This window comes from Papio anubis, chromosome 11 (genome assembly GCF_008728515.1).
Source record: "Papio anubis isolate 15944 chromosome 11, Panubis1.0, whole genome shotgun sequence".
Taxonomy (NCBI): Eukaryota; Metazoa; Chordata; class Mammalia; order Primates; family Cercopithecidae; genus Papio; species Papio anubis.
This window is the reverse complement of record NC_044986.1, coordinates 125,399,649-125,426,503: the sequence shown is the minus strand read 5'-3', so window position 1 is coordinate 125,426,503 and position 26,855 is coordinate 125,399,649. Positions and strand designations below refer to the sequence as shown.

At 42.0% G+C, this 26,855-nt stretch overlaps 1 protein-coding gene across 1 annotated transcript in view; it reads right to left on the bottom strand.

Moving 5' to 3' along the window:
• Positions 1–6: 6 nt before the first annotated feature.
• The window catches only part of LOC116269516 (la-related protein 4B-like), a 98,875-nt gene continuing 72,026 nt past the window's right edge, over positions 7–26,855 (bottom strand). Inside the window, exons 6-8 of the mRNA XM_031652569.1 lie at positions 11,724–11,802; positions 9,684–9,820; positions 7–594 (exon numbers count right to left, since the gene is read on the bottom strand). Of these exons, the coding sequence (XP_031508429.1) occupies positions 314–594; positions 9,684–9,820; positions 11,724–11,802 (497 nt within the window). The 3' untranslated portion in view covers positions 7–313. The remainder of the gene's footprint in view (positions 595–9,683; positions 9,821–11,723; positions 11,803–26,855) is intronic.

Sequence of the window (26,855 nt, the reverse complement as noted above, 5' to 3'; positions counted from 1 at the left end):
GGACCAGGTTACCGGCTCTCTGAGAGTGGCTGTGCTGGCTCGGACCAGGTTACCGGCTCTCTGAGAGTGGCTGTGCTGGCTCGGACCAGGCCACTCTGGTGGCTCAGGGAGTTATTCATGGTGCCCCTTTGACATAAAAATACTTGTTTTGAAAAGTTATTTATCACAAAAGTGCTTTTTTCTTGATTTGTGGGTTTACTAATCTTATTTTTAAATAAATATTTAAATGTGTTATTTCTAATTTCTAAATATAGAAACGAATAAACCTTCACTATCTTATTATAAGGAGTCCTGGGATCAAAAGGTTTGGGAATCATTGCCTCCTACTCTGTAACTCAGTGTGTATACACCCTGGGAAAACAGTGTTAATGTAAGTATTCAGTCTAAAAAACATACAGCCCAAAAAAACACACAAAAGTAAAAAAAAATCAAAACCAACAAAGACCTTTGGGAAAATGTCCAAGTAACCTTCAGAGGAGAAAGTACTTACTTCCACAGGGGTAGATTCAGGTATTTCACGCAATATTACTATGCAGCGATTCTGATTTGGCCTTACTTTCTCTCCCTTTTCATCCACTTGGACTAAAGGTAAAGCTATAAAGAGAAGAAAAATCAATGGTAAAACAAAAATATTAAAATGTGATATGCCAGTGGAATGTGTTACATTCTATTACTGTATTACTAAATACGCTAAAGAAACTTACAAATAATGGGCAAACTGTCAAAACTTTTGCTAGTCTAACACAATCCAAAGGTTTTAAACCAATCTCACATGTTAGTTTTCAAAACTAAGGAACACGGACATTTAAAATCCTGCAAGAGCCATGATGTATGTAACACTATGAAACAAAGGTTCTAAACAGCTCAAGCACTAAAAGCAGACAAAAATACAGGGTTAATGGCTTTCTCCTTTCCACAAGTACCTAAAGTGAAATAATCTTGTCTTATAACTTGTTTCTGTGTGCCCTTCCCTGGCTCCCTGATGATCATCTCTTACCTAACAGTCATGCATTGTTTACATTAGGACGCTCATGTGACTGCGGTAATAGACCTAATTCAGATTTTGCCAGTTTTTACATAAATTGTGTTTTGGTGTCACATCTATGAAACTATGCAATGCACAGATTCCAGTTACAGCAAGTAATGATGACAATTAGGGCTCAGAGGTGCCCACTGTCGCAAAGATACAAATTACCAGCATCAAGATGAAAGTGGCAACATCATTACAGGTTCCATCAACAGGAAAAAGGTAACAATGGAATATTATGAAAAAGTTCACGCTAATAAATTACGTGAAACAGAAACATTCCTTAAAAGACATGCCGGGCGCGGTGGCTCAAGCCTGTAATCCCAGCACTTTGGGAGGCCGAGATGGGCGGATCACGAGGTCAGGAGTTCGAGAACATCCTGGCTAACACGGTGAAACCCCGTCTCCACTAAAAATACAAAAAACTAGCCAGGTGAGGTGGCGGCGCCTGTAGTCCCAGCTACTCGGGAGGCTGAGGCAGGAGAATGGCATAAACCCGGGAGGCGGAGCTTGCAGTGAGCTGAGATCCGGCCACTGCCCTCCAGCCTGGGCGACAGAGCGAGACTCCGTCTCAAAAAAAAAAAAAAGAAAAAAGACACAAGCCATGAAAGCTCACTCTACAAGAAAGGTAACTGGGGCATGACTGTAATTTAATTTTTTGTATTTTAATCTGACAAAAGATCATCAAAGACTCATATGCTGAAAACTGCAAAACACTGCCAAGCGAACATTTTAAAGACCTACATAAAGATATAGTCTGTGCCTGTGGGTTGCAAAACTTAACATTGGTAAAACGGGTAAATTCTTCTCGAGTGAATTTACAGAATCACTGCAATCCCAATAAAAACACCAACAGGACTTTTTGAAAAATTGTAATGATGATTCTAAAATTCATATACAAATGCAAAACATTTAGAAGGGCCACAACAAAGCTGGAGGTTCCATACCTACTTTAAGACTTACTATAACATTACAGTGATTAAGACACTGTAGTGTCAGCATCAAATCAGACAAATAATCAAGGGAATAAAACACACATTCCAGAGATCAACACCCATGTGCACGGGCAGTCAATACAACAAGAGCCCAGACATGTGGGGTGCTGCAACAGATACACACAGGATGCATACCCCACACCATGTGCAAACATCAGCACAAAAAAGATCACAGACTCGAATGTTCAAATGTAAAACATAAAAGTAATAAAAGGAAAACTATTAGAACCTTGGACCAAGCAAAGATTTCTTAGGTACAACACCAAAAGCAAGATCCGTAACAGGAAAAAATTAACAAATTGGACTATAAAAAAATTTCTACTTCTGCTTCTCAAAAGACACTGGTAGAACAAAAACACCAGCTGTACACTGAGAGAGCATATTTGTAAATCACGTGATAAGGACTTGTATCCAGAATACCTGTACTACATATTTCAGTGTACACACATACATCATTGACAATGTGACTGTGAGGCAAAGAAGCATCTTTTCAACAAGCGCTGCTAAACCACTCAGCATCCACAGGCAGAACGTTCATCTAGGTGCAGACCTGGCACCACCATTCACAAAAATTAACCCCAAATGGATCATGGACCTAAGTGTAAAATGCAAAACCTTAAGTCCTAGAAAACATAGGAGAAAATCTAGAAGACCTTGGGTCTGACAATAACTTCTTAGACACCACACTAAAGACAAGATCCGAAAAAACTTCATTAACATTTAAAACTTCTGCTTTGTGAAAGGCAATGTCAACAAGATGAGAAGCCATTGACTGATGGAAAATAGTTGCAAAAGACACATCTGACAAAGGATTGTTAACATCAAAATGCACAAAAAACTTAAAAACTCAACAAGAAAATGAACAAGATTAAAAAATGGGCAGAAGACCTGGACAGACACTTCACAAAAGATTTACAGAGGGTGAATCTACATATGGCAAAACGCTTCACATCATATGTCACAGAGAATGCAAATTAAGACATCAACGAGATGTCACTGCATACCTATTAGCACGGCAAAAATAAACAACAATGACACCAACAAATGCTGCCGAGGATGTGGAGCAACAGGAACTCCCATTCACTCCCGACGGGAATGCAAAGTGGTTCATCCACATTGGGAGACAGTTTGATGGTTTCTTACAAAACAAATCATATTCGTAGCATATGATCTGGCAATTGTGCTCCTCCGTATTTATCCAAAGGAGCTAAAAACTTACGCCCATGCGAAATCTGTACACAGATGTTTATAGCAACTTTATTCACAACTGCCAAAACCTGGAAGTAATCAAGACGTCCTTCAGTGGGTAGATGGATAAAGACTCTGTGGGACATCCAGACGATGAACTATTATTCAACACTAAAAAGAAATGACCTATCAAGCCATGAAAAGACATGGAGGAACCTTCAACATATATTGCTAAGTGAAAGAAGCCAATCTGAAAAGGCTACATCCCACAGGATTCCAACCCTAGGACATTCTGGAAAAGGCAAAACTACAGAGGCAGTAAAAAGATCAGTGGCTTCCAGTGATTGGGGGAGGCAGGGATGAACGGGTGGAGCTCAGAGGATGTTTAATTTTTTTTATTATACTTTAAGTTCTAGGGTACATGTGTACAAGGTACAGGTTTGTTATATATGTATACATGTGCCATGTTACATATGTATACATGTGCCATATTGGTTGGTACATATGTATACAGGTGCCATGATGAGTTAATGGGTGCACCCGCTAATTCATCATTTACATTAGGTAGATCTCCTAATGCTAACCCTCCCACCTCCCCCCACCCCACAACAGGCCTTGGTGTCATGTTCCCCTTCCTGTGTCCAAGTGTTCTCATTGTTCAATTCCCACCTATGAGTGAGAACATGCAGTGTTTGGTTTTCTGTCCTTGTGATAGTTTGCTGAGAATGATGGTTTCCAGCTGCATCCATGTCCCTACAAAGGACATAAACTCATCCTTTTTTAAGGCTGCATAGTATTCCATGGTGTATATGTGCCACATTTTCTTAATCCAGTCTATCAATGATGGACATTTGGGTTGGTTCCAAGTCTTTGCTATTTCAATAGTGCCGCAATAAACAGACGTGTGCATGTGTCTTTATAGCAGCATGATTTATAATCCTTTGGGTATATACCCAGTAATGGGATGGCTGGGTCAAATGGTATTTCTAGTTCTAGATCCTTGAGGAATTGCCACACTGTCTTCCACAATATGGTTGAACTAGTTTACAGTCCCACCAACAGTGTAAAAATGTTCCTATTTCTCCACATCCTCTCCAGCACCTGCTGTTTCCTGACTTTTTAATGATCGCCATTCTAACTGGTGTGAGATGGTGTCTCATTGTGGTTTTGATTTGCATTTCTCTGATGGCCAGTGATGATGAGCATTTTTTCATGTGTCTGTTGGCTGCATAAATGTCTTTTGAGAAGTGTCTCTTCATATCCTTTGCCCACTTTCTGATGGGGTTGGTTTTTTACTTGTAAATTTGTTTAAGTTCTTTGTAGATTCTGGGTATTAGCCCTTTGTCAGATGAGTAGATTGCAGAAATTTTCTCCCATTCTGTAGGTTGCCTGTTCAATCTGACAGTAGTTTTTGTTTTTTTTTTTTTCTATGCAGAAGCTCTTTAGTTTAATTAGAACCCATTTGTCAATTTTGGCTTTTGTTGCCATTGCTTTTGGTGTTTTAGACATGAAGTCCTTGCCCATGCCTATGTCCTGAATGGTACTGCCTAGGTCTTCTTCTAGGGTTTTTACGGTTTTAGGTCTAACATTTAAGTCTTTAATCCATCTTGAATTAATTTTTGTATAAGGTGTAAGGAAGGGATCCAGTTTCAGCTTTCTACATATGGCTGGCCAGTTTTCCCAGCACCATTTATTAAACAGGGAATCCTTTTCCCATTTCTTGTTTTTGTCAGGTTTGCCAAAGATCAGATGGTTGTAGATGTGTGGTATTATTTCTGAGGGCTGTGTTCTGTTTCATTGGTCTGTATCTCTGTTTTGGTACCAGTACCATGCTGTTTTGATTACTGTAGTCTTGTAATATAGGTAATATAGTTTGACTTCAGGTAGTATGATGCCTCCAGCTTTGTTCTTTTGGCTTAGGGTTGTTTGCAGATGACATGATTGTATATTTAGAAAATCCCGTCGTCTCAGCCCAAAATCTCCTTAAGCTGATAAGCAACTTCAGCAAAGTCTCAGGATACAAAATCAATGTGCAAAAATCACAAGCATTCTTATACACCAATAACAGACAGAGAGCCAAATCATGAGTGAACTCCCATTCACAACTGCTTCAAAGAGAATAAAATACCTAGGAATCCAACTTACAAGGGATGTGAGAGAGAACTACAAACCACTGATCAATGAAATAAAAGAGGACACAAACAAATGGAAGAACATTCCATGCTCATGGATAGGAAGAATCAATACCATGAAAATGGCCATACTGCCCAAGGTAATTTATAGATTCAATGCCATCCCCATCAAGCTACCGATGACTTTCTTCACAGAATTGAAAAAACTGCTTTAAAGTTCACATGGCTCAGAGAATGTTTAGGTCAGCAAAATTACCCTATATGACACTGTAATGGTAGATACATGTCACTATACAGTTGTCTGAACCCACAGAATATACAATATCAAGTGAACCCTTATGTAAACTGTGGACTGCAGGTGATAATGATGTGTCCGTGTAGGTTTCATCAATTATAACAAATGTTCCTCTACTGGGGAATGTTCATATGGGAAGAGGCCATGCATGTGTGCAGGGGATATAATGGGAGATCTCTGTACTTTGCTCACAATTTTGCTGTGAATCTAAAACTGTTCTAAAAAATAAAGTGTACTGGCCGGGCGCGGTGGCTCACGCCTGTAATTCCAGCACTTTGGGAGGCCAAGGCGGGCGGATCACGAGGTCAGGAGATCGAGACCATCCTGGCTAACACGGTGAAACCCCGTCTCTACTAAAAATACAAAAAATTAGCCGGGCGAGGTGGCGGGTGCCTGTAGTCCCAGCTACTCGGGAGGCTGAGGCAGCAGAATGGCGTGAACCTGGGAGGCAGAGCTTGCAGTGAGTCGAGATCACGCCACTGCACTCCAGCCTGGGCGATAGAGCAAGACTCCGTCTAAAAAAGAAATAAATAAAGTATACTTCTAAAGAAAGGACTCAATTGTTAATAAAACTAATAAAGTATGTGTGGGACATCTAAATAGACACTACTGCAAAGAAGAAAAAAGAAGGCAAATAAGCACATTTAAAAAATGTTCAATTTCATTAATCATTAGAGAAATAGAAGTTAAAACCTCAACAAGATACCACTATATAGTTATTAGAAAACATAAAATTAACCTGATTGCATACCAAGTGTCAGAAGGATATGGGGAAACTGGAGCTCTCATCCCTGCCGTAGTGGCCAACCGTAAAATGGTCCAACCACTTTGGAAACCAGGTGGGCGGTTTCGCAGTTAATCATACACCTGACAACACAATCCAGACATTCCACTTCTGGCTATTTACCCGAGAGACAGGGAAGCACACGGTCACGCAGAGACTTTTACACAAGTGTCCACAGCAATTTGTAGTGGTCAAAACCTGGCAATAACCTAAATGTCTTTAACTGGTAGGTGCATGAACCAACTGGGAATATCCATTTGAAAGAATACTTCCCAGCAAAAAGAAGCAATCACCTACTAATCCAGTCAACAACAAAACAGTTATGCCAGACCAAAGGAAAGTGATATTGCATAATCGACTCCATTTACATCAAATTTGTAAAACTGCACACTAATCTGTAGTGACAGGAAGCAAATCAGTGGTTGCCTGGGGAGGGGTAGAGGAAGCTTGGCGGGGGTGGCTGTGATGGCTGTGTTTGGTATCATGATTGTGGTAGTTTCATGGGTGTATAAATATGTTAAAACTTACCAAATGTACACTTAGAACGCATAATTTATGGTATGTAAATTCTACTTCCATACAGGCAGGGGTGTCACCCTCTGCACGTCACGCCTCACCCAACTCACCTGCCCCCATGACGTGACACTGAATGATGAGCTTCAATCCCATTCATGCTTTCCCACCATCTCCATGCTCATCTGAACCCACAAAAATCCCTGCGCTTCAGCTTTACACACCCCCAAGCTTTATATACATGGTATCACCTTGCACAAATTTGGAAATATGCTTTTATAAACATTATAATTTTAAAATTTATTCTTGTTGGAATATGTAGGCCTAGCTCACTGTAACAGCTCTGGTACTCACTGTGTGAATATAACACAAAGTATTTATTCTGGTGACAAATATTTTAGCATGTCTTTTTAACTAGCAGTTTCAGTTATATTAAGGGTAAAAACAGCACTTGAATCAGACATACTAGGACATGCACTGTATGTTTATTATGACATTAAAAATAATCTAGAAATGTAACTTACACAACTTAACACAAGAGCTGCAGTATTCAAAGTAAAATCATTCAAACGATCTTGAGTTAAATTTTTAAAAAGATAAAATTAAATATTCATCAAGTATCTGCTGTGTGTCTGAGTCTCTGCTAGGTATTTTGGGCACAAGATTTAAACATAAGATGAAGCCAGGCATGGTGGCTCACACCTGTAATCTCAGGACTTCAGGAGACTAAGGCGGGCAGATCACTTGAGGTCAGGAGTTTGAGACCAGCCCTGCCAACGTGGTAAAACCTCGTCTCTACTAAAAATACAAAAAATTAGCTGGGCGTGGTGGTGCATGCTTGTAATGCCCAGCTACTTGGGAGGCCGAGGTAGGAGAACTGCTTCAACACAGGAGGCAGAGGTTGCGGTGAGCTGAGATGGCACCACTGCACTCCAGCCTTGGCGACAGAGTGAGATTCCATCTCAAAAATAAATTCATTCATTCATTCATTCAATTTAAATAAAAAACAAAACAAAACAAAAAAACAAAGTAAGATGAGAACTTTAATCCTGTGGACCTATTTATGACATGTTCATCCTCTTAAGAACTACAACTAATGCAATAACTTGCTAACAATATTCTTATCACACAGGTTCTTACAAAGGCATGTACATCTCTGTCCAAAAATCGAGTGAAAAAAAGACAAAATGAGAAACTAAAGAGCTGAGTGCAAATGGATAAAAGGTAAGTCATAAAGAAGGCAGGAGGAGATGGGACAAAATAGGTGACGAGGCTGCCCTGGATCGCCTATGGGCAGGTGGGCTCTGTTGAGTAACCACACAGAGCAATTTAATATCCTCATGGTCGGTGGAAACCACTTCTTGCCAGTAACAATCAACTGAGAAATCATCCCAGTGGGGCAGCAGCATTTGCAAGGTCTGTCCTAAAAGGAATAACTAAACCTGGAACTCCTAATCATAACCAAAAAGACTTCAGAGTATAAACAGGGACAAGAATGCTGCTGGCCTTTCAAAGATGGGGCCCAATTCAGCTGGCACAGACAACAGCTTCTGTTCTGCATGGTGACACCAGGGAGCACGGCGCCATTCTGGGAGATGGCAGTGCCACTCTCAGAACTCACAGTCAATGGTAATCATGTTTGCCAGTTTCTTCACTGTCTCCAATAATTTAATAACCCACGATATCTGTCTAAAAACAGAGAAATAGAGAACTTGTATTTGTGAAAAGAAAATCCAACTAAGCTCTAAGGTAAGATGCTTACCTTTTTATACTACTGTAAAGTCAAATCCACACAAGAACAAAAACACCTGCATGAACTGTCGCCAGTGCAGTTAAGCCAGGGACAATGTGGAAACCCTTCTATGTGAGTAGAGGCAGTGGACTTAAAGGAGACTTTAAGTCAGGCTTAGCAATGACCAATCACTCAAAACTATGTAGGGGGCATCGTCAACACTTAATGCTTAAACACTGTTTGATGTTGCCAAATTTCAAAGAAACAACTTCACTCACAACATAAGTTTTGTTTTTGTTTTTGTTTTTGAGATGGAGTCTAGCTCTATCGCCAGGCTGGACTGCAATGGTGCGATCTCAGTTCACGGCAACCTCCACCTCCCGGGTTCAAGCGATTTCCCTGCCTCAGCCTCTCAAGTACCTGGGATTACAAGCACGCACCGCCACGCCCAGCTAATTTTTTGTATTTTACTGGAGATGGGATTTCACCATGTTGGCCAAGACAGTCTCAATCTCCTGACCTTGTGATCCTCCCACTTCGACCTCCAAAAGTGCTGGGAATATAGGTGGCCCACACCTGGCCCACAACATAATTTTAAGAAAAACTGCAATAATTATTTCATCAAAACATAAACAGGAAGTTGCAATTTGAAAGAAACACCTTTAGTGGCAAAGCTGTAATTAAAATGTATTTTACTTTAACTATAAATGTTATTTTTATTTTGTTTTTCATGAATGAAAGAGCTATCTTTAAAATTCCCATTAAAAAGATTATTTTCTACTTCATATGGCCCAAAACTTGTTTGAGGTTTCATAATGGATCCAACTGGCATTCCCAGGACTATCAGGCGCTAGTCCAGAATTACTGGACCTGAGCAGAAAGCAATGGAGGCAAGAGAACAATCTGACTTGCCATCAAGGACCTTAATGTTTAATGGCTATAGATTTAAAGGTTCACACTGAGAAGACAAATACTCTAAGGACAAGCATTATTAATTTAAAATTGTCATTTACTTACATCTTAGCACTTCCACAATCAAGTCCACATCAGTGCTGAGCTTCTTGATGTGGTCGAGGTTAGCCACCGTTGTGATTGGCACATACTGGTCACTGTCCATCTGTGATATAAGATACATGTCACTAGCAAGGTTCTCCCTGTTGAAAGAAAACAATCTCCTTTAATCAATATTTCTTTAAAAAGAAGTTTCACCTACTGCAATTCCAGTTTCACAAGAGGCATGAGTGTGGCATGGTATTGCTTTGGAGTTAAATCGGAGCCCAGGACCCATCTGTTATTTGCTGTCTCTCCAGCCTCAGTTAAATTTTTTCAAAATCTCAGTCTTGAAGAGGCAGGGAGTGCAAAAGTAAAAGTATACTGCACTTTCTACAATCAAAATTCATGAGAAGATGGTTATTTTAAAATAAGATGTAATTATTTGTAGCTGTCATTTTTGCCCTAAGAAGTATTTGAGGAGTTTATTAAAAATACATACAATTTTGTTACGCTGGGCACGGTGGCTCATGCCTGGAATCCCAGCACTTTGGGGGGCCAAGGTAGGCAGATCACCCGGGCTCAGAAGTTTAAGACCAGCCTGACCAACATGGTGAAACCCTGTCTCTACCAAAAATACAAAAATTAGCCAAGCATGGTGGCAGGCACCTGTAATTCCAGCTACTTGGGAGGCTCAGGCAGGAGAATCGCTTGAACCCAAGAGGTGGAGGTTACAGTGAGCTGAGATCGCACCATTGCACTCCAGCCTGGGTGACAAGAGTGAAACTCCGTCTCAAAAAAAAAAAAAAAAAAAAATTTAAAGTAAAGAAATCCAGCTGAATGAACAAGAAAGGAAAACATAAAAAGGCCAGGATAACGTCATTCACAAAATTCCTCCTGTAGACTCTGGAACACTCACTAGAGAGCCTATATCCAGCCCTGGCTTCCTGGCAGCCAGAATTAAAAAGGAAACAGTAACTTTACCCACAAAATCCAAAGGTGAGCCACAAATCATCAGCAGTTTGGGCCATGATGAGCTATTTTCTGGTGTTTTAGTCAAAGATCAATGTTTCCTGTGAATTCTCAAGGCATCGTACAATGTAGTAAACAAGGTCCTAAGAAACATTTCAAAACTGAAAACAGTGCTGGGTTCCTGGGGCCTCTGCTCAGTGTCCCTCGGTGAAGGCCCATGACTGCCGATCGAACGGAGGCCATGCAGGAGGAGGCCCTGCTCCACCCTCATCTTGGCCACCTTCCAGTTGTAGCTGATTTTGGCCCCGTGGGGCTACAGAAGGGGGTGAGTGGCAGAGGGCTCACACCTGTGCCCCCTAGGGTGCTCCACTGGTGCCCCAGCACCTCTTGCGTCTGCTGTGTCATGGTGCGGTATGCTCAGACTCCAAACGTGGAGCAGCATGGGCATGGGGAGGAGGCCAGCAGAGCCCCTCACACCTCCGCCTCATACAGCCACAGGCTTCAAGGAGCCCCTAGCAGACACCTGTGTGGAATCCTCAGGGCTCCAGAGAAAACACCTGGAAAATCACCATCGACAGAAAACCTTACACACGGCCAATCGGTTGTTGCCATACTCAGAGAAATTACATCAAACCCAATCCCACCTTCCTTTATGTCCAGTTCTGCCATTGGAACTTTGAAGGTTTTACTGAGAAAAAGGTATTATTCAGGGGGAAAAAAAATGATTAAAAATGAGTGTTATATAAATAAAACAACTTGCTATCTCAGTGTTTGGTGTGTTTTCAGAAACAACATGGCACATTTGTTCTCAAACTTCGGTGTGAAGAGTCTGATTCAGCAGCACAGGGCGGGCCAGGCCCTTCAGACGGCACTCCAGACAGTGACCACCAACACCACGGGGGACCACTGACATGAAGGTTCCATTCCATTCTCAAACGTCAAAAGATTGTTATTACTCAATATTCCACGTCTTAATATTCATATATATGGATATGAGTAGATATTCCTTCATAAAATACCCCATTTGTATATAATTTAACTATTTGCACGAGACTAGAAATATCAGGCATTAGAAAAAAACACCACCAGCCTTACCTAGATAAGCAGAATTCCAATGTTTTTTTAAGTACTTCCCGGGGGTCTTCCTGGCTTTCTGGTTGAGACTCATTTCCTCCTACAGAAAAGTAATAATCAACTTAGGAAAAATGGCTTAAAATTTAGGAAGCAGATAATTCAGTACAGCAGTTCTAGTGCTTTCAACTTACATTCTGACACAACTACATAACTGTATATTGAGTATGAAAAATGCTACTTTACCTATCAAAAAAGTAAATCATGCAAAAAAATGTATTCCTTTATCCCCCAAAACAAAAACAGCACAATTTAGAAAAGTAATCTAAGTCTCATGAGCAGAGTTTAGCACGGGCTTTTTCTACCAGAAATGACAAGTGTAAGTTTAGCTAATGCCTTGTCTCACTGCAAAAAGAATTTTCAAGTAACCTACACAAACACAAACACTAAACAATAATAAAATATAGAGGAAAAAATTAAAACAACAACGACAAAGATAACTGGCAAACAACCAAGGCTGGAGATCATAAACAGACAGGCTCTACAACACTAGACAGTTTCTACAACAGAGGCTTCAATTTGCCTTTCAACTTCCAGAGTAGAAGGAACAAGTGAGAATTGCCGTGTTACAAATTCCTATAAGAGAATGATAAATAAACCAGATCTTCAAGAGAAACAAAAGCTGGATCTAAATCCTGGAAGAAATTTCTGAGAAGATGCCAGAGGGCATGGTGTGTGTGGTCACAGGCAGCACAGGGCCGTGAATCTGAAGCTCTATAAGACAGAGCTGGACTCTGGACACTGCATAAACAGGTATTTTAATAATGTTGAGACAACAGGCACTGAAATGCTAAGAACTAAGTTTTTTCTACATTCCTATACAAATTAGCATGGTACAATCATACATGAGCCATGCTAACACAAGAGACACTTGTATCTTAAAAGTCAAAGTTAAAGACCATGAAAAAACAAAGACAAAGTGGAGGGTTCAGGACAAATAAGAGGGACAGGGAGTTTGTATGGTGTTATACAATGAGCTTAGTAAAAATCCACCCCCATCAGCAAAAAGAAAACAAAACTGCTAAAGCAACCATAACACAAAACCAAACCATGGGACTCAATGAGACTGAAAACTGAAAATTGAAAACACAACCTGATGCCACTGTCCATCTAGACTAAAGTGTCTCCAGGTCACTCATCTAAATTCACACTCCACTCTCCATGTTTGATAGGTGTTTACTAAATATTTCTATGTGCCAGGCACTATGGCAGGCTCTGTGAATTCAGCCTGAATAAGGCAAAGCCTGTGCTCTCGTGAAGCCAACACTCTCGTGGGAGAGGCAGATAACAGACAGTTAACCAGTAACTATATACATCATGTCAGAGAGAAACTGACACTGAGGAAACCACCCAGGATGAGGGGCAGCAAGGCCTGGTGCCGTCCAGACGGGAAGTGCCATGCGATCTGATAGAGGAGGGGTGGGGCACGCAGGAAGGTGGGAAGTGTGTTCTAAGTGGGGAGCCTCAAGCACAGGTGTCCCAAGATGGGGCCTCTCAAGGGGTAGAGTTCAGCAGTAGGAGGCCAGCACAGCTGAGAAGAGGGGTGACAGACACAGTAAGAAATGAGGTCACAGAGGCTGATGTGTGTGTGAGATCAAGGAGGACGTTAGAGGATGTTAGAGTAAACGTCATAGAAAACCAATTCAAGGCTGACATTTTGAAAAGATCTCTGGTTCCATGGTGTAGACAGACTGTGCAGGCACCAGCCGGAAGTTAATGCAATCATTGAGGACAGGGCACTAGGGAGGACTCTCCAAGCGATAGGTGGTGCCGAAGCCACAAGGGAAGGAAGAAAAACAGCCCAGGACTGAACCTGGGACACTCCCACCTTCAGCAGGAGGCAAGTGCATGAGGGCCAAAGGACACAGGTTAACAGCCAGCAAGGTGGGAAGACCATTAGGATACTGTGAAGTTAGGAGCCAAGATAATCACCCACTACAACATGACACAGTAGAGCCAGGTAAGTTAAGAAGTTGGAACTAACTACTAAATCTGGCTGCACCAGGGTCATTAAAGAGCTGGACAAATGCCGCTTAGGACAGCTGTCTACCTGGACTGGACTCCAGAGGGAATGGAAGCAAGAAGATCTGGACTGGACTCCAGAGGGAATGGAAGCAAGAAGATCTGGACCGGACTCAAGAGGGAAGGGAAGCAAGAAGATCTGGACCGGACTCCAGAGGGAAGGGAAGCAAGAAGATCTGGACTGGACTCCAGAGGGAAGGGAAGCAAGGAGACCTGGACCGGACTCAAGAGGGAAGGGAAGCAAGAAGATCTGGACTGGACTCCAGAGGGAAGGGAAGCAAAGAGACCTGGACTGGACTCCAGAGGAAAGGGAAGCAAGGAGACCTGGACTGGACTCAAGAGGGAATGGAAGCAAGGAGATGGGACAGCAAGCAGACAGCTGAAGTGTTCTACAGTGGAAGATGGGCTGCCCCGGGGTGGCTTCATCTAAGATGAGAGATAATACCACCTTAGAAAGATGGGGAGTGACCCAACCATGCAAGAAACGCCTGGCACTGCAGCCAGAGGAGACTGAGGAGCAAAGACAATGACAAGTGAAGCGGGCTCTCGGGGAGACTGGAGGTTGGGCACATGGTGCTGGGAAGACACAGGCCATCTGCCTCCAGGCAAGATGGAGTCACAGGAGCTAGGTTAACTTTCCCTTTAAAACCACCAAGAAGCCGGGCGCGGTGGCTCAAGCCTGTAATCCCAGCACTTTGGGAGGCCGAGACGGGCGGATCACGAGGTCAGGAGATCGAGACCATCCTGGCTAACATGGTGAAACCCCGTCTCTATTAAGAAATACAAAAAACTAGCCGGGCGAGGTGGCGGGCGTCTGTAGTCCCAGCTACTCGGGAGGCTGAGGCCGGAGAATGGCGTGAACCCGGGAGGCGGAGCTTGCAGTGAGCTGAGATCCGGCCACTGCACTCCAGCCTGGGCGACAGAGCGAGACTCCGTCTCAAAAAAAAAAAAAAAAACCACCAAGAAACCAAATAAGATAGATGAAATGATCGTTTTCTAGATGTGGGACATAGGGCAACAAAGGACATGGATTCCTACGTGACATGAGACCTTTTTTCTTTTTCTTTTTTTTTTTTTTGAGAGAGTCTTGCTCTGTCACCCAGGCTGAAGAACAGTAGCGCAGTCCTGCAACCTTGGCTCACCGCAACCTCCACCTCCTGGGTTCAAGTGATTCTCACCTCAGCGTCCTGAGTAGCTGGGATTACAGGCACACACCACCAGGTACGGCTAATTTTTTATTTTTTATTTTTAGTAGAGACGGGGTTTCACCATGTTGGTTAGGCTGGTCTCGAACTCCTGACCTTGTGATCCGCCCGCCTTGGCCTCCCAAAGTGCCGGGATTCCAGGCGTGAGTCATCATGCCCGGCTTGACATGAGACATTAAAGTAACCCCCACAGGTCCAGCCCACTGCCCTGAGGGAAGTCCCAGGCTGTGCCCAGGGAGTGGGAAGTCAGGTGGGAACCCAGTGTATGGCTGCGTGAAAGAGAAAAAGAGAATGCAGGAGATGGGGAGGCTGAGTGCATAGGCCAGACGGCAGGAGGAGCTCCAGAGAACCGCAGGGCCCAGGCCCCAGCACATTGTCGGCCAGGTTCTTTGCAAAGCACAGATGTGATGAAACTACCCAAGGCTCATGGAAGAACCACCTGAGAGGATCAGAAGTGTAACAATATATGTCATTCACGTGCAGGGCCTGAAATGGTTAACCGTCCCCCCGCCCAGAAAATCTTGTGATTCCCGGAGCCCTGCCTTGGTGATAGGAAACAGGTCCCACACCACACGGTTCCACTCACACCTAACACATTTTAAAAACAAGATATGAAAGGATCACACTGTTTCCAAGAAACTTGGCTGCATCTCAGAACAAATATCAAATACTTAAAGAAATACAAAAATACTAAGCCCTGAATAAAGTAAAACTCAATTTAACCAAAAATGACCACGCACGCAAAGAAAGCAGCAGGATGGTGTGACCTGTGACAGTGAGAAATATCCACCCACAGACGTCGTCCAGACCTGACACAGATGGTAAAATTAACTGAGAAGGATGGTAAAAGTTACCATAACTGTATTCCATATGTTCACAAAGTCAGGTAAGGACATAAAAGTTACAAAAATAAGAAAGAAAAGAGAAAAAACTTATAGAAATGAAAACTCCCATGTCTGATATTAAAAATACCTGATGAGATTAACAACAGGTTAGGCATTAGAGCAGACTTGGGAACCTGAAGACACAGTAACAGAAACTTCCCAAAATCAAACAGAAAATGAGAAGCACGACGAGCTCCGAGGATCAGTCAGCTGATCAGTCAGCTGCGGACAACATCGAGCAGCTCAGCTCCAGTGTAGCATCAGACCCTGGCACAGTCCGCCCCCAACCCAGAGCAATCTACACACGTGAACAGAGAGCGCTGGACCCAGAGCAATCTACACACGTGAACAGAGAGCACCGGAAACCACCACCACATGGACAAAGAGGTGTGCTTTTTTGCTTGTTATAATTTAAATCTCTTTTAAAAATAACTGACTTTTAAATAAAAATAAAAACAATATATTGTCAGTTTATAAGTAACCGCAAAATGCATGATGACCAAAGCATCCAGGCCACGAGAGCAATGGCGGCAGACTGCCCTGATGCTGTGCTCTACGTGCAGCAGCACGCAGCTGCTTCACAGGTAGACTGGGTTAGCCGAAAGCAGTGGAACAAGACGCAAAGAAATCACTAAAACAGCAAAACAAAGAAGGCTACTCCACAAGAAAACAGAAAAAGAGGGAAAGAGGAACGAAGAACGGATGAGTCAAAAAACAGAACACGCCTAGCACTCAATCTCGGTTTCTGATATCACTCTCCAATGAAGGACCCAGCGCTCCTTGGAGAAATGGCTGATTCTAAGACTGAAGCAAGGAGAGAAAACCAAAACCAAACAAAATAACCACGAAAAGCCCTACGTTGATGGGGCATGTCAAAAGGAGCCAACCAGAACTCCTGATGGCCAAAGCTAGAACAATTTGAGCAACAAAATGAAGCAGTATTAGATTATAACGAAAAGGATAAAACAAACATTCCTGAATCCACACTGCTATAAATAGTTGAATAAGTAAATAAAGGAGAAGAGACAAATCTCCCATACATAAGAATTTTAAATAATTTACGAAGATTCGTGTCCTCATAGAGGGGGACTGTAAATCCCCAATTCCTTGAGTGTGGGCCGTACGCAGCGACTTCCTTCCAAACAGTACAACACAGAAATGGGGAGGGAAAGGGTAACTTCACAGTGAGAAACCCAGTAAACAGCCAGGCGATCAAGATCCACACCAACAGTGACATGTCACGCTGGCAGTGTGCACCTTGACATACGTGATGAAAATGGTGTTTTAACCTCTCAAACCCATTAACACTGCAGCATCACAATGAGAAAACATCCAATTCTAATAGAAAAGGATGCTACAAACCACTTGACTAGTACTCTTCAGAACTATTATATCAAAATTACCACAAACAAGGAAAGCCTGGGAGACTGTTATAGCCAAGAGGAGCCTAAGGAGACATAACAATTAAATATAATGTGGTTCTCAGCTGAGATCTTGAAACAGAAAAAGGACGTCAGGTTACAACGTATCACTACTGGTTCAGTGATGGGGACAAATGCACCATATTAATGTGAGACGTTAATAGTAAGAAAAACTGGGTGCCAGGTGTATGGGAACTGTGTTCAATCGTCTCCATCTGTCTGTAAGTCTAAAACTATTCTAAAACCAACAGCAAGATGAGAGACCTAAACCGAACCAAAGCAATTACCACACTAAATGTTAACATTCTAAATAGAAGACAAAAAAGCAAAACCCAAATGTTATCTTATCTACAACAAATGCACTTTATTAAATACACAAATAGGTTAAAGTAAAAAGGATATAAGGTATACCATATTAAGGCTAGTCAAAAGAAACCTGGAGTGATTACATTAACATGAGACAAAGTAAATTGAGAGCAAATACTATTACTAAAGATAAAGACAGGGGTCAATCAATCAAGAGGCCACAAAAATCTTAACAAGTCTTCAAATACATGAAGCAAAAACTGATAAAAAACTAAAAGGATAGGCCGGGCGCGGTGGCTCAAGCCTATAATCCCAGCACTTTGGGAGGCCGAGACGGGCAGATCACGAGGTCAGGAGATCGAGACCATCCTGGCTAACACAGTGAAACCCCGTCTCTACTAAAAAAAATACAAAAAAACTAGCTGGGTGAGGTGGCGGGCGCCCGTAGTCCCAGCTACTTGGGAGGCTGAGGCAGGAGAATGGCGTGAACCCGGGAGGCAGAGCTTGCAGTGAGCTGAGATCTGGCCACTGCACTCCAGCCTGGGCGACAGAGCGAGACTCCGTCTCAAAAAAAAAAACCAACCAAACAAACAAAAAAAACCCTAAAAGGATAAACAGACAAATGCATAAATTAATAGAACCTTTCTTTCAATAGCTGACAGAACAATTAGGCAGAAATCAGGAAGCGCATAGTAATCCTGAACACTGTCACTCAACCTGACCTCATTAACACTGACAAAATGTTCCCCACAGCAACAGCAAAACACACACTCTTCTCAAGGACCAATGGAATATTTAACAAGACAGCCCATATTTGAAGCCATAAAACAAGACAATATATTTAAAGAAATTCAAGTCATACAAAGTATGTTCTTTGACCATAATGAAATTAAACCAGAAATTAATAAAAGCAAGATCCCTGGAAAACCCCCAAATATTTGTAAACTAAATCAAATACCTCTGTATTACCTATGAATCAAAGAAAAAAAAATGAAAAAAGAAATAAAGTATTTGGAAGTAACTGAAAATGAAACAAGGCATCTAAATTCCAGAGATTCTGCTTAAGCACTACTGATGGGGAAAATAGTGAAACTAAATGACTGTATCAGAAAATAAGAAAGGCCTTGTATTAATGAGCTCTGCTTCTACCTTAGGACACAGGAGAAAGGGTAAATTAAACCCAAAGAAATCAGAAGAGAGTACATTACAAACATCAGAAGAAAGACAATGAAATAGGAAAGAGTAAAATAAATGAGAAAAGTCGATAAAATGAAAACACTAACTTTTTTTTTTTTTTTTGAGATGCAGTTTTCCTCTGTCCCCCATGCTGGAGTGCAATGGTGCGATCCTGGTTCACTGCAACCTTCATCTCCTGGGTTCAAGCAGTAAACTTGCCTCAGCCTCCCAAGTAGCTGGGACCACAGGCGCCCACTACCACACCTGGCTAATTTTTGTATTTTTAGTAGAGATGGGGTTTCACTATGTTGGCCAGGCTGGTCTCGAACTCTTGACCTCAGGTGATCTGCCCGCCTCAGCCTCTCAAAGTGCTTGGGATTACAGGCGTGAGCCACCATGACCAACGGAAAACACTTTTTGATAAGGTCAATAAAACTAGCAAACTTCTACCCAGATCGATTGGGGTTATAAAGACGACACAAATGACCAGTAACAGGGATGAGTGATGTAGCATGACTACAGATTTCACAGGTGATAACAGAGTATTATGAGCAACTCTGTGCCGCAAATCCCACAACTCAGATGAAATAGACCAAATCTTTGTAAATACATAAACCAAAGCTCCCTCGAGAAGAAATAAATGGGTAGCACTATGAAAAAAGAAACTGTAGTTGAAAGCTTTCCCACAAATAAAACTCCTGCCCAGGTGGGATGCAGTGGCTCACACTTGTAATCTCAGCACTTGGAGAGGCTGAGGTGAGCGGATCGCTTGAGCTCAGGAGTACAGAGACCAGCCTGGGCAACATGGTGAAACTCCGTCTCTACAGAAAATACAAAAATTAGCCAAACATTGTGGTGTGCTACTGTAGTCCCAGCTACTTGGGAGGCTAAGGCGGGAGAATCGCCTGAGACCAGGAGGTTGGGAATGAGTGAGCCATGATCATACTACTGTACTCCAACCTGGGTGGCAGACCAAGACTCTGTAAGTAACTAAATAAAGTAAGTTTAGTAAGAAAGAAAGAAAGGAAAGAAGAAAAAAAGGAAAACTCCTGCCCACATGACTTGTTTCCTCATATGAGGAAGAAATAATACATAACCTCTCCCAAAAACTTAAATAGAATGAAAAACACTGATATGAAAACTAGAAACCAAGATCTCAGGTGTGAAAATTCTAAGCAAAGTTTTGGTAAATGGAATCTAATAGTATATCCAAAATACACTGTATCCCGATCTACGGAGGTTTAGACCATGAACGTTGGTATCACATTTGAAAAACAATTAATACAATTCATCCTAACACACTAAAAAACAACAAATATATGCCTATCTGCATAGATGACAAATTACAATATTCATTCCTCATAAAAATCTCTCAGCAAACCAGGAAAAGAAGAGCGCCTCATCCACGTGATAAAGGGCACACACCTAAAACCACCACTAACGTTACACTTAATGGGGAAATACTGAGTGCCTCTCACAAGACCGGGGACAAGCCAAATGTTTGTCCGTTGTTTCCACTTCTGTTCACCTTTGTATTGGAGGGCCTACTAGTACAACGGGGCAGGATAAAGAAATAAAAGGCCTCAAGATTGGAAAGAAAGTAAAACGGTCTTTATTCTATAATAATCCAATCATCTATGTAGAAAATCCAATGTAACCTACAAAAAAGTGCCTAAAACTAGTAAGTGAGCATAACAAAATTTCTGGGTTTGGACTCAGTATATAAAAATTAATGTTTTGATATACTAGTAACCAACAACTGCAAATACTAATTTTAAAAATCACTTACAATAGCACCAAAAAATAAAAAATACGTATAAACGGGATAAAAGATGTAAAAGACCAGTACACTGAAAACCAAAAAATACTTCTCAGAGAAATTAAAGAAGATCTAAACAAGTAAGAGATATATCTTGTTCATGGATATTGTTCAGATGTCAACGTTCTCCAGCTGATCTAGAGATTCAATGAACCCCCAACAGAAATCTCAGCACTTTGTAGATATTAACAACCTCATTCTAATTTGCATGGAAATGCACAGGAACTAGAATTTAAGAAGTAACTCTGAAAAATAAAGTTGGGAGGCTATCACTACCTAATTTCAAGAATTATGCCTGTACAGGCATACCTCAGAGATATCATGGGTTCAGTTCCAGAGCACTGCAATCAAGCAAGTCACACAAAATTCTGTTTTCCCAGTGAATATAAAAGTTATGAGTGCACTAAACTGTTGTATATTAAATGTGAGATAGCAGTATGTCCTTTTAAAAAAAATAAAAAAACTACAATACCTTCATTTAAAAATACTCTAATGACGGCTGGGCATGCTGGCTCCAGCCTGCAATTCCAGCACTTTGGGAGGCTGAGGCAGGTGGAACACTTGGGGTCAGAAGTTCAAGACCAGCCTGGCTAACATGGCAAAACCCTATCTCTAATAAAAATTTAAAAATTAGCTGGGCATGGTGGCACACGCCTGTAGTCCCAGCTACTTGGGAGGCTGAGGCGCAAGAATCACTTGAACCCCGGAGGCAGAGGCTGCCATGAGCTGTGATCGTGCCACTGCACTCCAGCCTAAACGACGGAGTGAGATTATGTCCCAATAAAAATAATCTATTGTTGGAAAATGTTAACGATCATCTGAGCCTTCAGCAAATAATAATCTTTTCTGCTGGTCCTGCCTTGATGATGAGGGCTGACTGTTCAGGATAGAGGTTGCTGAAAACTTGGGTGGCTGTGGCAATTTCTTAAGAAAACAGCACTTTCACCAAAGATTTCTCTGCAGCGTGTAATGCTGTTTGATACCATTTTATCAACAGTGGGACTTCTTTAAAAATTAGAGTCACTCTTCTCAAACCCTGCTGCTGCTTTATCAACTAGGTTTATGGAATATTCTAAATCCTTTGTTGTCATTTCAACAATATTCACAGCATCTTCACCAGGAATAGATTCTAACTCAAGAAACCATTTTCTTTGCTCATCCATAAGAAACAAGTTTTACACATTCAAGCTGTACATGAGATTGCAGCAATTCAGTCATATTTTCAGGCTCTACTTCTGATTCCAATTCTCTTCCTATTTCTACTACATTTGCAGTGACTTTCTCCACTGGAGTTGTGAACCCCTCAAAGTCCTCCATGAGGGTTGGAATCAATGTTTCTGGTTAATGTTGACATTTTGACCTTCCCTCATGAACCACAAATGTTCTTAACAGCATCTAGAATGGTGACTCCTTTCCAGAATCCATCAGAGGAACCATCATCTATAGCAGCGAGAGCCTTATGAAATGTATTTTTTAAATAAGAAAATTTGAAAATCACAATGACTCCTTGATCCATGGGCTACAGAACGGATGTTGTGTTAGCAGACATGAAATCAACATTCGTCTCCTTGTACAACTACCAGTCAGAGCTCTTGGGTGACTAGGTATATTTTCAATGAGAAATTAAAGTCTAAAAAATACCTTTTTTTTTTTTTTTTTTTTCCTGAGCAGTAGGTCTGAACAGTAAGCTTAAAATATTCACTAAACCATGATGTAAACAGATGTCCTGTCATCCAGGCTTTGTTGTTCCACTTACAGAACACAGGAAGAGCAAATCTAGCATAATTCTTACGGGGCCAAGGATTTTCAGGATGGTAAACGGTAAATGAGCACTGGCCTCAAGTTAAAGTCACCAGCTCCATTAGCCCCTAACAAGAGAGTCGGTTTCTAATGTTGAAACCAGGATTAACTTCTTCTCTTTAGCTATGAAAGTCCTAGATGACATCTCCTCCTAATATAAGGCTATTTTGTCTCCATTGAAAATGTGTCGTTCACTGTAGTCATCTTCATCGATTATCTTACCCAGATCTTCCGGATACTTGCTGTTTCACCTTGCGTTTTACGTTATGGAGACGGCTTCTTTTCTTTAACTTCATGAACTAACCTCTATGAGCTTCACACTTTTCTTCTGCAGCTTCCTCACCTCTCAGCCTTCACAGAACTGAAGAGAGTTAGGGTCTTGCTCTGGATTAGGCTTTGGCTTAAGAGAATGTTGTGACTGGTTTTTCTATCCAGATCAAAGTTTCTTCACCTCAGCAAAAAGGCTGTTTTGCTTTCTTATCATTTCTGGGTTCACTGGAGGGGCACTTAATTTCCTTCAATGACTTTTCCTTTGCATTTACAGCTTGGCTAACTGTTTGGCTCCAGAGACCTAGTTTTCGGCCTATCTCAGCCTTTGACATGCCTTGCTCACTAGCTTAATCATTTCTAGTTTTTGATTAAAATTGAGATAAGTAAAACTCTTCCTTTCACTGGAACCCTTAGAGGAGGGAATGTAGGGTTATTAACCGCCTAATTTCAATACCGTCATGTCTCAGGGAACAGGAAGGCCCAAGCAAAGAGAGAGAGAGACAAGGGAACAGCCAGTTAGTGGAGCAGTGGGGACACGCACATCATTCATAGATTCAGTTTGCCATCTCAAAAGGCGTGGCTCCGCACAAGCCTGTAATCCCAGCACTTTGGGAGGCCGAGACAGGCGGATCACGAGGTCAGGATATCGAGACCATCCTGGCTAACATGGTGAAACCCCATCTCTAAAAAAAAAAAAATACAAAAAATTAGCCGGGCGTGGTGGCGGCGCCTGTGGTCCCAGCTACTCGGGAGGCTGAGGCAGGAGAATGGCGGGAACCCGGGAGGCGGAGCTTGCAGTGAGCCAAGATCGCGCCACTGCACTCCAGCCTGGGAGACAGTGAGTCTCAAAAAAAAAAAGGCGTGGCTCCTGGCGCCCCAAAACCAAAACAATGGCAGTAGTACAAAACACCGAAGATTACCGATCACCATTAGCATTAATAATAATGAAAACGCTTAAAATACTGTAAGAATTACAAAAATGTGACACAGAGACATGAAGTGAATACCATGCTATTGGAAAAATGGTGCCAATTACTTGCTTGATGCAGGGTTGCCAAAAATCTTCAATTTATAAAGAACATGGTAGCTGCAAAGCACAATGAAGAGAAGCACAATAAAGCAAGCTATGCCGACAAGCCAAGCAGTGCACTACTGGGGTCAGAGCGGGCCAGTGCATCGATGGCACAGAAGAGACAGTCCAAAAATAAACCCAGACCCACACAGACAAATGACTTCTGACAAAGGTGCAAAGGCAGCGCTGGTGGAGAGAAGCCTTTCAACAAACAGCCGCAGATTCCTACACACAAAATGAAAATAACTTTCATCCATATTTCATACGTTATACAAAAACTAACCTAAAATGGACCTAGAAATGTAAAATCTAAAGCAATTAAACTTATAGGAGGAATATAAACCAATAGGAAGAACCATAAAAGAAAAAAATGATAAACTTGATTATATAAGAAATTTTCAAACTGTTTCTCAAAAATACTCTTAGGAGAACAAAGTATATTGCATATCTGGACTTATATCCAAAACATAGAAATAACTATCAAAAGTGAATAATAAAACAACCCAGTAAGAAAATGCACAAACAGACACAACATCAAGTAAGATATATGCATTACAAAAAAATGCTGCAAGTGAGAGCCTGGAAGTTATCACTCTGGTCTGACAAGTAAAAAATCTAAAAAAACAGAACAATTAACAACTCTTCTTAGATCCTAAGTAAGGTCACAAGGCAAATAACTGCTGCCATATCGGACAGACAGACAGACAGATGAATAGAGAAGCGATCACAACGTATGGAGCAGAAACTTTTGCAGGAACCAGGGCGAGGACAGAAAACACTGCCCTGGAACTGATGAACTGCTGGATGCTCAGGGTGACCAAGTCTGAGAGTTAAAAACTGCAGGGAGTCCCAGTCATTGGCGGGTGAGGGGGTCCTGCACTTCTGTGAGTTATACTTTCTAGAGCTCAACCAGGTCCTCATAGTGAATATGAGAGAAAAATCCCTTTGTGTTTCTGGCAGGGGTAGGAGTAAAGTAACCATTTTGAAAAATACCAGAGCACTCTGTTCTTCTTAACAAGGTCTGCCCTCAGGAAAGACAGTTTAACCAGAGTCCAACTTGCTGGGGTTTAGTCAGAGCAGAACATACCTAGAGGAAGGGAAATACCTAGCTCCTGCCTCCTCTAGCCATCCTGCCCCATCTAAGAGGGGTGGAAAAAAGAGAAGCTCCTGTGAGCTTCACAGTCCAGGCCCGGGCTCACTACAGACTGAGACTACCAGGCCTCCTGTGGAAGGCGTCCCCTACCCACACATCACCCTACAGCACTGAAGATGTAGTCACCACAGTGCCTTCCACCCAGCACACCACAGCTGGTTCTCGAGAAAGTTACAAGGCATACAAAAGGCCAAAAACACAATGTCAAGACAGAGCAAGCCTTAGAACCAGGCATGACAGGGATGTTAGAATTATGAGACAGGGAATTCAAAAGAACTAGGATAAGATGCTAAGGGCTCAAATGGATAAAGGAGACAGCAGGTAAGAACAGGTGGGCAAGGCAAGCAGAAAGATGGAAATCCCAAAGGAAAAAAAAGAAGTGTGACAGATCAAAACTACTGTAACAAATGTAGACTGCCTTTGATGGGCTATTAGGAGACTGCACATGGATGAGGACATATCAACAGAAACCTCTGTTGGGACTCAGAAAACAATACCCCAAAATGAAGGTCTCAGAAACAAAAGTTTTCTGGGTCTTGTTTTAGGTGCTTGAGACTTGAACTGTGACCGAGTGGGAGCACTCTGGTCTCCACCATCAGGGGAGACACGATTTTCAGTTCAGGTCAGGTGGCCGGTCTGAAAACAGGAACCCAAGACTTTTTGTTCTGCACACGTCAAGCGCTCGGAGTTTGTCTTAATAAGAGGTCCCGTGTGTAAGGGGCTTTTGTCATCTCAGCTCCTGCTGCCTGGTTAGCTTGTGTCAACAAGAGTCTTTGCTAATTGAGCCCATTCCTGACCGTGAATGTTTTACAGGGGATATCTTTGGAATTGCTTCTTCTATGTCCTCTCCAGGATCTATCCTGGACTTTCCATCAAGAGGTTATCGGATTGAGTCACTACTGGAATAAATACACCACTGAAAATTCTAAATGTCAATGGCCAAAAGATGGACGCTTTAAATCAGAATTGTAAATCTTAAACAGGATTTTAGAAATCTCATCCTAAACAACTGATAAAAACATCAAGAACAAAAAGGGTGCTTGGCATCACTAACCACTAGGAAACACAAGCCCATTTCTAGAAAGACCCAACAGTGCCATGGTTAGCCTTAAACATTCTCTTTAAAATTAAAGAGCAAAAATCTGACCTAAAACAAAATTAAAAAGAAATGAGTTACCAAGCCATAAAGACGTGGAGGAAGCTTAAATGTATGTTACTAAATGAAAGAAACCAATCTGAGAAGGCGACATCCTGCAGGATTCCAACCCTATGACATTCTGAAAAAGGTAAAACTATGGAGACAGTGAAAAAACCAATGGTTGCCAGGGGTTGGGGTAGGGAGGGGTGAGTAGGCAAAACACAGTATGACTTTTAGGGCAGGGAAACTACTCTCTCTGATGCTACAATGGAGGGTACATGTCATTATACATTTCTCCAAACCCACAGAACATACACCACCAAGAGTGAGCCCTCATGTAAACTATAGACTGCAGGTGATGGTGATGTGTCAATACAGGATCATCAGTGATAACACAGGCGCCCTCTAGTGAGGGACTGTGGACAGCGGAGGAGGCCACCCATGTGTGGGGGTGGGGGAGTGATGTGCCAGTAGAGGATCAGTGATAACACAGGCACCCTCTGGTGAGGGAATGTGGACAGCGGAGGAGGCCATGCACGGGTGGGGGTGGGGGGAGGGGAGCATATGGGAGATCTCTATGCCTTCCACTCAAATTTGCTGTGAACCTGAAAAGTGCTCTAAAAAAATAGTCTTTTTTAAAAAAGATGTTTTGATACTAGTCCTTAGGGAAATATAAGGGTCATAAGGGTCATAAGGATGTGGTGCTTTAATCTACTACTGGTTGAGAATAGAAAATGGTACCACCACTTTGGAAAACTGCTTTACCATTTCTTAAAAGGATAAACATGCCTACGAGATGATCCAGCTACTCCATTCCAAGGTATTTTACC